Source organism: Brassica rapa, chromosome A09, assembly GCF_000309985.2.
Source record: "Brassica rapa cultivar Chiifu-401-42 chromosome A09, CAAS_Brap_v3.01, whole genome shotgun sequence".
Taxonomy (NCBI): domain Eukaryota; kingdom Viridiplantae; phylum Streptophyta; class Magnoliopsida; order Brassicales; family Brassicaceae; genus Brassica; species Brassica rapa.
The window spans coordinates 2,858,433-2,875,390 of record NC_024803.2 but is presented as its reverse complement, the minus strand read 5'-3'; the positions used below and the strand labels follow the sequence as shown (position 1 = coordinate 2,875,390).

At 33.9% G+C, this 16,958-nt stretch overlaps 2 protein-coding genes and 1 pseudogene across 3 annotated transcripts; 1 reads left to right on the top strand and 2 right to left on the bottom strand.

The window, feature by feature from the left end:
• Window positions 1-4,820: 4,820 nt before the first annotated feature.
• Window positions 4,821-6,257, bottom strand: LOC103837315 (40S ribosomal protein S24-1). The gene is made up of 5 exons (XM_009113675.3): window positions 6,032-6,257; window positions 5,794-5,835; window positions 5,536-5,706; window positions 5,216-5,302; window positions 4,821-5,126 (listed from the first exon to the last, which is right to left on the bottom strand). The coding sequence occupies exons 1-5, from the start codon at window positions 6,101-6,103 to the stop codon at window positions 5,097-5,099; spliced, it is 402 nt and encodes a 133-aa protein (XP_009111923.1). The 5' UTR covers window positions 6,104-6,257; the 3' UTR covers window positions 4,821-5,096.
• A 755-nt stretch (window positions 6,258-7,012) lies between these two features.
• LOC103837314 lies at window positions 7,013-13,178 on the bottom strand (annotated as a pseudogene).
• Window positions 13,179-14,951: 1,773 nt separating this feature from the next.
• LOC103837313 lies at window positions 14,952-16,441 on the top strand. 2 transcript variants are annotated; one of them, XM_009113673.3, is made up of 2 exons: window positions 14,952-15,301; window positions 15,395-16,435. In XM_009113673.3, the coding sequence occupies exon 2, from the start codon at window positions 15,449-15,451 to the stop codon at window positions 16,331-16,333; it is 885 nt and encodes a 294-aa protein (XP_009111921.1). In that variant the 5' UTR covers window positions 14,952-15,301; window positions 15,395-15,448; the 3' UTR covers window positions 16,334-16,435. The 2 variants fall into 2 exon arrangements, with proteins under 2 accessions (XP_009111921.1, XP_009111920.1); XM_009113672.3 differs by having other exon boundaries at window positions 14,973-15,301; window positions 15,412-16,441.
• The last annotated feature ends 517 nt before the right edge of the window (window positions 16,442-16,958 follow it).

The window sequence follows — 16,958 nt, the reverse complement described above, 5'->3', positions numbered from 1 at the left end:
TGAAAGAAGTTTATTATAAATTAATACGAATTTATAATGTGGTTTTAAATTTTAAAACAAATTTAAAGATTATAGGCTTCATATATAGAGCATTTACCGAAAACTCACTATTTTCGTAGGGGGGTACACATAGATTTTGAGAAAAATTCAAAAAATTTGACAATACTGTTTTAATACATATATGAATCATGTAATAACATATGATGAAGTTCAAAGAGGTTTGGAACCTTTGTTGTCTCTGTTTCTCTAGGAAATAGCAATTTTATAGTGGTTAGTCCAATGATTTAGGGAGTATTTGCAGTTTTGCTAAATTAATGGATAAAAAATTAGAACGATGTCCATGTACCATGAAAAGAAGTTTATCATAAATTAATACAAATGTATAATGTGGTTATAAATTTTAAAACGAATTAAAAGATTATAGGCTTCATATATAGAGCATTTACCGAAAACTCACTATTTTCGTAGGGGGGTACACATAGATTTTGAGAAAAATTCAAAAAATTTGAAAATACTGTTTTAATACATATTGAATCATGTAATAACATATGATGAAGTTCAAAGAGGTTTGGAACCTTTGTTGTCTCCGTTTCTCTAGGGAATAGCAATTTTATAGTGGTTAGTCCAATGATTTAGGGAGTATTTGCAGTTTTGCTAAATTAATGGATAAAAAATTAGAACGATGTCCATGTACCATGAAAAGAAGTTTATCATACATTAATACAAAGGTATAATGTGGTTTAAATTTTAAAACAAATTTAAAGATTATAGGCTTCATATATAGAGCATATACCGAAAACTCACTATTTTCGTAGGGGTACACATAGATTTTGAAAAAATTCAAAAAATTTGACAACACTGTTTTAATGCATATTTGAATCATGTAATAACATATGATGAAGTTCAAAGAGGTTTGGAACCTTTGTTGTCTCCGTTTCTCTAGGGAATAGCAATTTTATAGTGGTTAGTCCAATGATTTAGGGAGTATTTGCAGTTTTGCTAAATTAATGGATAAAAAATTAGAACGATGTCCATGTACCATGAAAAAAGTTTATCATACATTAATACAAAGGTATAATGTGGTTTTAAATTTTAAAAAAACTTTAAAGATTATAGGCTTCATATATAGAGCATTTAACGAAAACTCACTATTTTCGTTGGGGGGGGGAGAGTTACACATAGATTTTGAGAAAAATTCAAAAAATTTGACAATACTGTTTTAATACATATATGAATCATGTAATAATATATGATGAAGTTCAAAGAGGTTTGGAACCTTTGTTGTCTCCGTTTCTCTAGGGAATAGCAATTTTATAGTGGTTAGTCCAATGATTTAGGGAGTATTTGCAGTTTTGCTAAATTAATGGATAAAAAATTAGAACGATGTCCATGTACCATGAAAAGAAGTTTATCATACATTAATACAAAGGTATAATGTGGTTTTAAATTTTAAAACAAATTTAAAGATTATAGGCTTCATATATAGAGCATTTACCGAAAACTCACTATTTTCGTAGGGGTTAACACATAGATTTTGAAAAAAAAATTGAAAATACTGTTTTAATACATATTTGAATCATGTAATAAAATATGATGAAGTTCAAAGAGGTTTGGAACCTTTGTTGTCTCCGTTTCTCTAGGGAATAGCAATTTTATAGTGGTTAGTCTAATGATTTAGGGAGTATTTGCAGTTTTGCTAAATTAATTGATAAAAAATTAGAACGATTTCCATGTACCATGAAAAGGAGTTTATCATAAATTAATACAAATGTATAATGTGGTTATTAATTTTAAAACAAATTTAAAGATTATAGGCTTCATATATAGAGCATTTACCGAAAACTCACTATTTTCGTAGGGGGTACACATAGATTTTGAGAAAAATTCAAAAAATTTGACAATACTGTTTTAATGCATAGTTGAATCATGTAATAACATATGATGAAGTTCAAAGAGGTTTGGAACCTTTGTTGTCTCCGTTTCTCTAGGGAATAGCAATTTTATAGTGGTTAGTCTAATGATTTAGGGAGTATTTGCAGTTTTGCTAAATTAATGGATAAAAAATTAGAACGATGTCCATGTACCATGAAAAGTTCATAAATTAATGCAAATGTATAATGTGGTTATAAAATTTAAAACAAATTAAAAGATTATAAGCTTCATATATATAGTATTTACCGAAAACTCATTTTGTAGGGGGGGTACCTATAGATTTTGAGAAAAATTCAAAAAATTTGACAATACTGTTTTAATGCATAGTTGAATCATGTAATAACATATGACGAAGTTCAAAGAGGTTTGGAACCTTTGTTGTCTCCGTTTCTCTAGGGAATAGCAATTTTATAGTGGTTAGTCTAATGATTTAGGGAGTATTTACAGTTTTGCTAAATTAATGGATAAAAAATTAGAATGATGTCCATGTACCATGAAAAGAAGTTTATCATACATTAATACAAAGGTATAATGTGGTTTTAAATTTTAAAAACAATTTAAAGATTATAGGCTTCATATATAGAGCATTTACCGAAAACTCACTATTTTCGTAGGGGTTAACACATAGATTTTGAAAAAAATTCAAAAAATTTGAAAATACTGTTTTAATACATATTTGAATCATGTAATAAAATATGATGAAGTTCAAAGAGGTTTGGAACCTTTGTTGTCTCCGTTTCTCTAAGGAATAGCAATTTTATAGTGGTTAGTCCAATGATTTAGGGAGTATTTGCAGTTTTGCTAAATTAATTGATAAAAAATTAGAACGATGTCCATGTACCATGAAAAGAAGTTTATCATAAATTAATACAAATGTATAATGTGGTTATAAATTTTAAAACGAATTAAAAGATTATAGGCTTCATATATAGAGCATTTACCGAAAACTCACTATTTTCGTAGGGGGGTACACATAGATTTTGAGAAAAATTCAAAAAATTTGACAATACTGTTTTAATGCATAGTTGAATCATGTAATAACATATGATGAAGTTCAAAGAGGTTTGGAACCTTTGTTGTCTCCGTTTCTCTAGGAATAGCAATTTTATAGTGGTTAGTCCAATGATTTAGGGAGTATTTGCAGTTTTGCTAAATTAATGGATAAAAAATTAGAACGATGTCCATGTACCATGAAAAGAAGTTTATCATAAATTAATACAAATGTATAATGTGGTTTTAAATTTTAAAACAAATTTAAAGATTATAGGCTTCATATATAGAGCATTTACCGAAAACTCACTATTTTCGTAAGGGGTACACATAGATTTTGAGAAAAATTCAAAAAATTTGACAATACTGTTTTAATGCATAGTTGAATCATGTAATTACATATGATGAAGTTCAATGAGGTTTGGAACCTTTGTTGTCTCCGTTTCTCTAGGGAATAGCAATTTTATAGTGGTTAGTCTAATGATTTAGGGAGTATTTGCAGTTTTGCTAAATGAATGGATAAAAAATTAGAACGATGTCCATGTACCATGAAAAGTAGTTTATCATAAATTAATGCAAATGTATAATGTGGTTATAAATTTTAAAACGAATTAAAAGATTATAGGCTTCATATATATAGTATTTACCGAAAACTCATTTTGTAGGGGGGGGGGGTACCATAGATTTTGAGAAAAATTCAAAAAATTTGACAATACTAATGCATAGTTGAATCATGTAATAACATATGACGAAGTTCAAAGAGGTTTGGAACCTTTGTTGTCTCCGTTTCTCTAGGGAATAGCAATTTTATAGTGGTTAGTCCAATGATTTAAGGAGTATTTGCAGTTTTGCTAAATTAATGGATAAAAAATTAGAACGATGTCCATGTACCATGAAAAAAACTTTATCATACATTAATACAAAGGTATAATATGGTTTTAAATTTTTAAACAAATTTAAAATTATAGACTTCATATATAGAACATTTACCGAAATCTCACTATTTTCGTAGGGGGGGAACACATAGATTTTGAAAAAAATTCAAAAAAATTGAAAATACTGTTTTAATACATATTTGAATCATGTAATAAAATATGATGAAGTTCAAAGAGGTTTGGAACCTTTGTTGTTTCCGTTTCTCTAAGGAATAGTAATTTTATAGTGGTTAGTCCAATGATTTAGGGAGTATTTACAGTTTTGCTAAATTAATTGATAAAAAATTAGAACGATGTCCATGTACCATGAAAAGAAATTTATCATAAATTAATACAAATGTATAATGTGGTTATAAATTTTAAAACGAATTAAAAGATTATAGGCTTTATATATAGAGCATTTTGGTAGAAAATAGTTATAGTATACACGGAAGTCATCAAAACCAATGGTTCACGTTACCATTTTGGTAGATAATGAGCCATATAGGCTATAGTTCTAGTGTTCTATTTATAAAAATGGTTCTTCACTCCGGCTCACCTTAAATATAGAATGTTCACACTCACGACCTTCTTCAAATCAGCTTTAAGCAGAAGCACTTGCCAAGCGAGTGGCACTTCACCCACCAAGCCAAACTACATTTACACCATGCTTCATATTTCTTTTGGGGAGATCCTAAAGTGGTACAGAAACTTGTTGCAGGCTCTTAACTATGGATGGTGTTACCATTTTATTGTCATCTGTTAGATAATATTTTCAACTATGGATGGTGTTACCATTTTAATATTTTATTGTCATCTTTTATATGATATTTTCAAGTTAGCTAATCACATAGATCGTTTAACATTTTGTCTATACAAAAGGAACCATCAAGTTCGTCAGGCAACAAATAACATTCTGCTTATCTTTAGCTGGAGTGCATCTCAAGTTGAAAACCAATGTTACCAAAACGTAAAAGCGGTCAAAATCAAACATCATATATAAACAATTCAAGACTGTTTTGCTTTAAGCTCCTATGGAGCAAATTAAGCTAATTAAGCTGGTGTGCTTAGCAATGGGAATTTTGGGAGGAATTTCAAACAAAATGTATTCAGCAAAATCTTAGCACATGATACTCTAAAGCTTTAACACATAAGCAAACGGAGACAGAACAAGTGTGACAATGAGAAGCACAAAATCGAAATAAAGAAGGGATGATGCACAGAACAAAACCCAAAATGCTGCCGTTGTCTTCTAACACCTCACTTCTTCTTGGGGTCACCAGCCTTGGTCTACACAAACACACACACAAAACCGTTAATAAAAAGGGCAAGAAACAAACAAGTGCAAATGCTTAAGCTACAAGGTAGTCTGGCCTCACCTTCTTAACACCACGGATTTTCTTGGCCCTGTTCTTCCTCTCCTTAATCTGTTTCCTCGATTTCTCAATCTTGGTGTCAAGCCCATTCTGTCAAATACAATTGACAATCATTTTAGTATGAAATCGCAACATGTCTCATCCAAAAACAGATCTGTATTGCCACACCTTCCCACAACAAAACCATTATAGTTTTATTAGCAAAGCAGGCAAAATGGAAGAACCAAGAGCATGCTAGACTAAAAACTAGACCAGACAGAGGTTTTGCTAGAGCCTAAGGAACAGTGCTATCAAAGATGGTAAGATGAGGAATTAGTACTCACCCTGATGAGCCTGTACTTGGGCTCGAACTTCTTGGCACTCTCGACATTGTCATAGATCAAACCAAACCCAGAAGATTTACCACCTCCAAAGTGGGTTCTGAACTTGAATACAAAGATTGCGTTTGGGTCCTTAACCTCATACATCCTTGCCAACTTCTCCTTGAGCTCAGCCTTCAACAAAAAAGAAAGTCATAAGCTTCTCAACGCTCCATGAATTGCATAGCTGACACGACCACGGACGTAAGTAAAAGAGCATACCTTTGAAACATTGGCTCTTCCTGGGTGAAGAACATCAATGACCTAACATTCATACAAGCCACCGTCACTAACTTGTACCATAATCAAATGAGTAAAAATGGATGAAAGTTTCAAACTTTCTGTGTTTAGAGTTTGTGCATTTGTTAAAATGGAAGATTCAAGTTCCTAACTTTGTTCATTTCACTGGCGAATCATATGGTACATAAGAGACAGAGAGTGTAAGGGATGTGAAACTCACAAACTGCTTCCTGGAGAGGAGCCTGTTGGTCATGAACTTCCTGGTCCTGATGGTGACTGCTTTCTCCGCCATGGCTGCTGCGATTACTCCGAGCTCTCTCCGGTTTGCTACTCTCTCGCTGCGGCTTCTGAAGCAGCAATCAAAACCCTAGCTGATGATATATAGCTCTCATTTTTCATGTTTTTTTTTAGGTTTTGTTTTCTTAATGGGCTTTTGTTTGATGGGTCTTATTCTTTCTAGTGGGTCTTCTTAAATCCAATGCGTGGAAGAAATAATTAAGTTGTTTGGGTGCATACAGATAAAACTGATGATTAAGCCCATTGGGCCTAAATAGAACTACTCTATTTAACTTGGAAAATTTAGTTAGTTTTTGTTGTTGTTGTTTAAATCTGTGTTGCACGTGTAAATCCTATTATGATTTCTGTTATGTTAAAAGATAAGTTTTGTCTCGAGCATAGGTTAACTTATTAACATCAACATTTGCGTTAAGAATTTATAAAAATAATTTAAGATAGACTGGAAATGTATTGGATTTGCAGACGTTATCGTTTGGCGGGTGTGAGCAGGGACGAAGCCAGTAAGAGGATACAGAGTGCACATGCCCCACAACTTTTTTACAAAATTAGTGTATTTCTTCACTAATTTTATATGTATCAATTGAAATTTATAGTTTTACACGTTGGTGCATCCAGTCATTATCACTTTTGGATTCGCTACTGAGTGTGAGTATCAGCGATAAGTCGTGGTGCAATGGTGTAGGAGGTGGATATTGTCGGGCTATGGGCGGCACTCAGCAGCGAAAACTCCCGATCATTGGACACTACTTCTGCTTATTTAACTTGATTAGTAGTGTATATTATTTTGTTGTCGTAAGTTATCCTGGAGTAGGCTCTAGTTGCCGCTTTCACGTGGGTTCTTGTGTTTGGAGATTGTAATATCATCCGTCAGTTTATATATTAAAACATGTATGTTTCTTTGAAATAAAATCGTAATTTTCCTGTTAAAAAAAAGACGTAATTTCATTGTTTGTCAACATTAATGTAAATATTCAGTAAGAAGCATTATTGTAAACATTTCTACATATATATATTAACCCAGAAAGCTTATGAAAAAGCATCAAGAAGCGTAGATATATATGTCTCTTGTTGTTTCTTGTGAGTAAAGCTTTTCCAACGTTCGCTGCTCATCTTGTTTAACATCTCCTCCCACTAGATTTTTAAGGTCTTGATCCTTGAGTCTCCCGTACTTCATTTTTCAGCAGCTGAATCCGATTGTTTCATAGGGTAGCGAGTCCTGGTCTATGAAAGGTGTCAAAAGAGAAAGGATCTGGTGTATATATATAGTTAGTGTATCACGTTACTTGCCCTACAAGAAAACGCCTCTTCCTCATCAGTGTGTTTTAGCTCAGAAGTAATCTCATCAAACCGTCCATGCTTCTCTACACACTCGTTTCCACAATACTGCATCACGTTAAAGTCCATGACCGAGGCAGGCGCAGTTGCAGAAGCTGCTCTCAACCTCGAGGCCTGATCTCCAACCCGGTATCAAAGAAGCAATCTCTCCATCGATCATGTCGGCTATATTTGTCACATCACAATCGTCCATCTCCAGCTCTTCAACCATCTCTCTTGCAACGCTTATTGCTGTGTCAGTTTCCATGTCAAAAGGGAAGTATATGTTCCTCACAAGCCCTGCAAAATTGTAAATGAAATGAAACTCTTTTTAGTCCAGCTAGTCTCTCCTCTGTTCAAGAACCGACAAAGATTGTGTCCTTTTGGTTTATAGAGTGTGACAAACCTTCCTTGTCAGCGGTTCTGAGTCGGAGGAACAGTCCATCACCGTTGTCTCTTCTCTTCCCTGTTATACTTATATGGACATTGTCAAACTTCTTATCATACTTTTCTGCACAGTCTTCATGATCACCTTCTTGAAACTCAAAGATCTCTGTTCCATGCAACTCCACCGTCTCATTTCCATTATAAGCCCATTGGTTTACATTATTGTGGATGTAGTAACCGTTTGAGCAGTGAGTATGATCAAAATAGTTTTCTTTGGTTTTGCATTCACTTTCATCATTACAAAGAAAATGGTCGTTTAGTAGTTCACGAGCTGAGAGCCTAAGGGAGGCACTGGCCAAGCACTTCTCTATAAACCCTCTAACCTCGTGATCCCTCACCTTGTCTAATGAGTCTGGTTTCTTCCCCTGAGAAAGAGAATGTTAGCAGTCTTTAAACTCAACAAAATCTTGTGACAGAAAATATTTAATCCCAGATGATAGTGGGTTGATTCTAAGGACATCGACCCACGTCAAAAGTTATAAGGGATCTTAAGTAATATATAATAGAGATAAATCAATCCACTTATCGCTAAATGGTTCTAAGTTGTAAGCCCATCTAAATTAATCGATTCTCACCGATATAACTCTCTTGTAAATCTGAGCAGGGTGAGTACACTCACTGTACGGGTAATCAACCGTTACCATCTCCAAAACGCACATACCAAACGAGTATATATCTACTAACTCGTTGTATTCTTCTTCATAGACTTCAGGAGCCATGAACTCTGGTGTCCCTAAGAGGGCAAGAAAAGACTTTCAGCATCACAATCTTGTTATAAAGTTAGTAAAACACACGCAATGAAGTATTATTGCATACCAACACAATGAGCAGCGTGGGAGTTTTGTAAGATAGCAGCAAGACCAAGATCACCAATCTTGACTTCTCCTTGGTTACCGTTAACAAAAATGTTGTCACACTTGAGATCTCTGTGAATCACTGGAGGGTCATGTGTATGTAGATAGTGTAAGCCTCTTAAGATCTGTCTACACCAATGCTTCACCGCTCTTATGTTCACTCTTTTGTGCTTTAGCCTATACCTGCACTCACCGGAGTTTATGAAACCAATAACATGTGTTATGATTCAGTAATCAAGAGAACATAACTTACTGTCTTAGGTTACCAGAAGTGAACATTTCAGTGATAAAGTTAATGTTTCGATTCTTGGTATCAACCCAAGAAGTGTAGAATTTCATGATGCTCTTGTGTTTTAAGGTTTTGAGGAGATGTATCTCACAGTAGAGCCTCTCCAGTTCCTGAGGACTATGCAAGAAGTCATAGAGCTTTACTTGGTTCCATGCTACTTCTATACCTTCATACTCATCAAATCCTCTGTAACTGCAAACCCCAAATAAAAACCAAAAAAAAAAAAACAGTTTTCATTTATGAACTGAATCTAAACTAGTTTAAACCAACAGAGAATAATAAATTTAATATAGAGAGCTTGGACTTTTACACGGTCTTTGAAGACCCTTTACCAAGAACTTCACTGTACTGCAACAACAAGAACACGCAAGAACCTCAGCAAAACAAAAGAGATCGAGGATCAACTTATTGAGACTGACAGATAGAGAGAGAAAGTTACTCTGCCATATCTTCCACTAGGATCATATTCAACAAACTCAGAGTAATCTTGTTCAAGAGGACTGAGATGGTTCATCATTTCCCTAGGCAGAATATTGAAAGGAGCTATACATAAATGAAAAATATAAAGAAAATCCCACAAAGATAAAAGAGAAATATTTGTAGTAATGTTTTCTGTTAGTTATAATCATCTTTGTTCCTCTGAGATAATAATTAGTTAAGCAAATAAACATTAAACTCGTGTAAATAAGATTCTTTTCTTTCTTCTTTTCCTCTTTTGCTTTATTATATTTTTTTTCTTCAGTTGTTCTTATAGAGAAACATAACTATCTCATGAATGCTGTAGGTAGGCAAAGGCAGTTGCAAGAAGCACAGAGCGTGGTCCAAACGTGAAACAAATGCTTTATCTTTTTTCTTTCTTTCTTTAATCTTCAAGGAATAAATGTTGGATTAAACTATATTTCCTCAAGATGTACATACATCTACCCATCTTTATATATATAAAAATACATTTTCCTAAGATATCTACCTAGCTTTATATCAAAAGATATACTGTATGAAATAAATATATGAAAGATACATGAAATATCAGTGCACAAAAAAAGAATACATGAAATATTACAAATTGTTTAATAACTACTATTATGCCTATTAATAACTACTATTAATGCAAAATGGTTTGTATTAGTGTGTTGTATTATAACTCAGATTTAAACTCGATAAACTAAATAAAACTTCAAATCTAGAACAAGATGAACATGGAAATAAAGTTTGTCTAAAAGACACTTATGAAAAACTTTGCAGAAAAAAAAAATTAAATTCTGAAGACGTACTAATTGGCTCGAGTACATAATTTATATGCCTTTCATATGCATAATTTATATGTCTTTCATATGCGCAAGAAGTGGATCTCTACCTAGTTGCATATTATTGATTTAAAATATAGCGGTCTTAACTAGAAAATTATGTAATGAAGTTAGTATATAATTAATGAACTTTTAACATTAATGAAACTTTGATGCATATCAGATAAATCATACCAAAAATATAGAATTTATAAAATGATCTCTCAATTTTTATTAGATAGCATTTTAAAATTGTACATATAAATTAAGAACCATTTTATTATTTACATTTTCTAAACAAAAATCTCATTAATTACTCCTAGTTACAATTCGACAAATAATGATTTTGTTGACAGAAGAATACCAATGATCATATAACATAAAATTAATAAATTAACACTAAAAATTAAAAACTTCATCTAACTTGGAATAAAAATATCTCTAAAACATCAAGTATTAAAAAAGAAGGAACAGTTTTTGAATCCACATCATTATAGAAAGATGGTTGGAAGAAATAACAGTGTAATTATCCACTTTTCTAAATGTTCTTCATTAAATGATATAATTTGTAACTCTATGTTGTTACAAAATATAGGTTAACATATTTTACCAAACAAAAAAATTATAGGTTAACATGTTCTCGGTTGAACAAAAAAAAAGGTTAACATGTTTTCAAAAGAATATTATAGGTTAACGTAAAAGATGTATACATATGAGTTTCTACTTTCTACAGAACATCATGCAGCTAAGTTTCTTATATGAGTTAAAAAAGATGGCAAGTAAGATTAAAACAAAATCTTAATTAGAAAGTTTTTGTTAGATATATTTACGATTACCTTTTAGTGAAATGCGATAATGGAATCACGTCGGTTAACACGCTCTGTCCAACTACTACGAGATATTTTTGTTTGTTTATATTAGTTCATTCTTGTCAATGCGAAACTTTATCGTAAGTAAATATGATTAAGATAAGCATCAAGATGAAGAAGACACTTTAGACTTTACAGGTAATGCTAATTTATTTTGATAAAACAATTTTATAAAAATGTTAGGGTACATTTTTATAAATTGTTTGTTTATATTAGTACACGGTTGTCTGCGTACGGAAATAAGTAGTCATAATATGAAATGACCAAAAGCAATCAAACCACTACCACCAACCCCTTTGTCACCACAATCATACTAATTATGGGTTTATTAATCATCAAGGTTACATTAGATCTACTGGGAATGGTAAAGACTAAACTCAAATATACACTTTTTTTTTTGAAACACCCTCAAATATACACTATCATATAGAAATCTCATTTATTTTACCAAAATAAAATACATAGAAATCTCATTTCATTGACTGGGTCTTAAAAAACTTCCAATAAAGCCGTTGTGGATGTGGAAAATCACACCAAGTAAGACTTCTTCCTTTTCCAAATCTAAGACTTCTTCCCTCTTTATTTGTATAAACATGTAGTAGATACATTAATACACAGCGATAAATTCGATTTAAAAGTGCAACCTGTATGTTTACTTCAAATTCCAAGTCATTTAATACTTCAAGCAGTGTCGAGGGAATATACCCATTAAACAAAGAGGAATCTCTTTGACTGTAAACATTTTCACCTGAATCTTCATCATTTATTATACTATTAACATTTCGTGGTGATCAAACATGGAAGAGTACCAAAAAAAAAAAAACAATGCATGTACAACTAAGAAGCAGTGAGCGACGACTTGTAAACTTAGGATCACTACTCCTAATTGACTTTTTTTTTGTCACACATGTGCGTTTGAATATTAATGTTGATCACAAAGACAGTATTAGTATAATCACTTATAATAGTATCATTTTATCTTGCTTGTTTTTTTTTGAAACTTATTATCTTACTTGTTGATGAAATATTCGCAAAGTGGGTGGGACAAGAGATGAGTCGTTAAAGTTTATAAATCAACAAAAGGAAATGAAATCACAAGAAAATCAGATCCCCATTAGGTTAATACTTTAGTACAAAATCAGGACCTTAGATTTCACGTTAATGTCGGTCGATCGGTTCAAAAGCATATTGATAACGTGTATTAAGCAGATACAAGTTTATCATCGATGCAATATCACAATATGGCATGCCATATGTGTCTAGATTTTCACGTAAACCAATCAACTCATGTGCCTAAATCTTATGAAAGGTTCGTTCATTATTGTTAATTTTTTTTTCTTACAGATTAATATATTTCATGCAATATGGAATCAGCTACGGGTGAAATTATTATTTCAAACATATAGATATTTAACGGTAAACTACAAAAAGTTATAATTTATTTATTTTTTCAGTCACCAAAAATATTTGGTTTTTATTCATGTGCACCACTTTACATGTAAAAGGAATAAAAACAAAGGTATACAAGAAAAGGCCCAGAAAGTCCAAGAAAGATGACCCCAAAATTGGGTTGTAACGCATGACAACTACTCTTTTTTTTTTTCCGTCTGGATAATTTTTAATTAAAGAAAACGGGCCAAGCCCAGATAACATATTCCGAAGCCCAGATACAATTAAAAGGCAACAGGCCCAAAACATTAAAGCCGAATCCATTAACGGGCCGTCGGCCCAACCATTTAAATCCCGAACGACGTCGGCCGAACTACGCAACAAGGAGGGTGGTATCTGAACACGTGTGAGCATCTTAACTCTCAGGACGACACGCGTCACCACCATCTCGACTTGACCGTCTTCGCCGCAGATCTCCATCGGTACCACATCACCGCCACTTCCTTTCGCCGGAGCTCATAACCTGGAGAGCCTCCGTCGAAACCATCTATGTTCTTCGCTTCATCAACTCATCGGAGAGCCTCATCACTCTTCGAGAGCTCCTCCGACAAGGCTCAACCTCTCAAACACTAAACCCGCAAGACAACCAACCAGATCTAAAGAACGGATCCTAAAAACCCTAAAAACCCACTGATATACCTACAGCCGACGACGCAAGGCTGTGGTAGCCTTCACCTCCCGGCGACTAGAATCGACTACGGCGAAACTGAAGAAGCTTCCACCTCGCGGCGACAAGAACCGGCGGCGGCGAAGCTGTGGAAGCCTCCACCTCCCGGAAACAGGACCCAACCAACTATCATCTTCACCGCGCCAACCCTCCAAGTAACCGCGTCTTCACTCCAAGATCAGAACCACCACGGTGGGTGTTTGGCCAGAGGTCAGACAAGGCGGCCACTAAAGGAGATGAGGAGAAGATAATTCTGAAACTATTAAACTGAAGGACGACGGACTCCGGCGTCGACACGCACGCTCACGCATGACAATTACTCTATAGACAAGAATACACGTGAATACCATTTCCTTCCATACTTATAAAACCAATTTTTTTTTTTTTTTGAAAAAGGGCATATAAAACCAAAATTACTTTCTTAGACTTTTTTGATAAATACGTTCATGGAAATGGCTTGGTCAGAAATTTTGTTTATTTATGTCATCGGGTTACAAATTAATGGATTTGGATCTAACGACATAAACATGGTAATTAAGGCAAACAATATAGTTTTGGTTTGAAAGCCAGTTCTCAAAAGAAAACAACATAGTTTTGGAGTTTTGTAACTAAACACACATTATTCTAAATCGGAAACACATTATACTATTCACCATACGATCTCTGGACTCCGGATCCAACCAAACAACGACATAGCTTTTTATTAGAATATTAACAAAAAGAAAACAACAACTAGAGAGAGGTAGAATTAAAGGGGCTAAATTGAGAGAGATATAATGGTTGTAATGATGGAGATGAAGCTGGCAGATTATGAAAAGTTTAACGTGTACTTATTCCTTATATATAATTCTCAACAAAGATTAAAAAATGGTTATTGCTTCGAATTTTTCCTTCTTTTTTTTGGTGTTATGATGAATTCTTGTAGTTTAAGCATAAGATTTAGTCGAACCAAAGCACTGCATTTTGGACCATCATGATCCATAAACATTACTATCAATAGTGTTTTCTGATAAATATCATCTATGTACGTAGATGGAAGATGAAAACCCTATGTATGCTTGTATTTATTAATAAAACTTACAATGAATGATGCCTAGTGTCTTAAAGTAATGCATATGCGCAATGGCCAAAATTATAAGACCAAAATCTGTTTTTTTTTTTGAAAAACTAATGTAATGGCGTCGTAGACTTACATTTATAGAAATCGTGCTTGCATTTTTGAATATTCGATTGACCCATTCCAATCCTGATGTTATTAATTATTTAATTTGCCTCAGTATCATATCTTGGATCTTTTTGCCGAGACAGCAATCTCAGAGCTGCCTAACCATTGCTGTCAAACTCATTTTATAATCTACCTAATTTGGAAAGAGGAATAATTTTTTTTGTTCAAAACTCTTCATTCCTTCTTAGATTAAAACTTGTCTTTATTCTAGTTTCAAATATTTTTTTCTTTAATTTTATGTAACTGGTAGTTTAATCTGAATAACTTTTTTTTTGTCAGCGTTTAATCTGAATAACTAAAAAACATAAAAAACAGTATAAATCTTAACATTTTTATCCCAAAAACGTGTGCCAAGAAAATTCAAAAATCACACACAAATCCAATCCCTGATCTTCAAAGACATGTGAACCCAAATTATTAAAAAAATAATAATTCATACAAAAATAGCAAAGTCTTCATTGTCAATATTCAATTCTATTTGTTTGTTTGGTAAAGTTCTCTGAAGTTGTCAATTTATGCCGACTCAATTCTAGTTAGGTTTTTATTACACGGTAGTAATAACACTGAGAGTGAAAGGAGTCTCCTTTTTGTCTCTATCTGTCTCCATTTTCGGTTTTTATCGAAGAAAAAAAATATTCTTCCTTTACTTTGGCGATTTGCTTCCTCCTCCCTCTCTCTCCTTACTCTCCGGCTTTTATCAAAATCTCTTTTCCTTGGAGACAACGGATCCAATCAACGAGACTCGTATGAGGATTCTTCAGATTCCGACGCGTTCTTGATTCATCTGTCTCTTCAGGTAAACAAAAGTTCACTTTTTTCCTTCTGGGTTTCTTCTTCTCGACCTTATAGCTTCGCCCATTGTCTCAATCAAGTTCATTTGTGCTAAAAGTCTTCAGCTTTACGCAGTTTGCCCACCAAGTGTTCGTCGAAATTCCGCAGAGAGATGAAGGATTTTCCTTCTTGCTTTGGTGAAAATGGAGTCCAAGTTGCGGATTCGTCGTCTTCAAACTCCGGGAAGAACGCTCAGAATCTGGTTACTTGCATCTACCAGTTCCGTATTCGAGGAAGGACTTGTTTGATCACTGTGACGTGGGCCAAGACTCTGATGGGTCAGAGTGTGACCGTTGGTGTTGATGATTCTTGTAACCAGAGTCTTTGTAAAGTCGAGATTAAGCCCTGGCTGTTCACTAAACGTAAAGGGTCTAAGAGCTTAGAGGTTTATTCGTGTAGTATCGATGTTGTTTGGGATCTGGCGTCTGCGAAGTTTGGTTCAGGACCTGAAGCTTTGGGAGGATTCTATGTGGGCGTTGTTGTAGACAAGGAGATGGTTCTGCTTCTCGGTGATATGAAGAAAGAAGCTTTCAAGAAGACGAACGCTTCGCCTTCCTCTCGAGGTGCGGTGTTCATCGCCAAGAAAGAGCATGTCTTTGGTAAGAGAGAGTTTGCGACAAAGGCTCAGCTTTGTTCAGATGGGGTTAAAGTACATGATCTTGTGATTGAGTGTGACACTAGCGTCACTGATCCTTGTCTCGTTGTTCGTGTGGATGGGAAGACGTTGTTGCAGGTGAAGCGTCTTAAGTGGAAGTTTCGTGGGAACGATACGATAGTTGTTAATAGAATGGCTGTGGAAGTTCTGTGGGATGTTCATAGTTGGTTATTTGGGATGCCTTCTTCAGCGGGAAACGCGGTGTTTATGTTCAGGACTTGTCAATCTTCTTCGGATAAGAGCTTGTCTTTCTCACAGGACGTCATGACAACAACAACAACAAACTCCAAGTCTCAAAGTTCTGGTTTTTCGTTGATTCTGTATGCTTGGAAGAACGAGTAGAAAAAACCCTGAAAGCCGTTTGTTGATTCCTTATCGACATTTGTTATTTATATCATGATTAATGAGTTGATTCATAATTAATATAATCTTCCTTGCACAAATGCTGGACTAGATCTCTGTATACACGAGTTACTTATGTCACATGGAAACTGTTTCAGGCCGTGTTAGTTTGCTCACCCAGGTGATCCATCTGGGTGAAGATGCAAATTGATGTTCGTTTAGTGCATTATAATGCTACATCCAGATGGATCACCTATCTGAATTTTTAAAAACTCATCTCAAATTCTCACCCAAATGAAGGTGAGTCTTGATGGTGCATCTTGATGCAGATGCATCTAGTTCAGTCAAAAATGATAAATGACAAAAATGCCTTTTAAAATCTAAATATTATTTTCAAACCGTAAATTCAATTTTTTTGCATATACTTTTTCCCACTATAACCAAAAAATACATTTTCTCGCAAAAACGGAAAACACACACTTTTCCGCCAAAACCGCAAGATGCATTTTTCCGCAAAAAACATAAAACACACATTTTTCATTAAAACACATTTTTTCGGCTAAACCAGTAAAACCACATTTTTCGACCAAAACCCAAAAAACGCATATTCCTACCAAAACCGGAA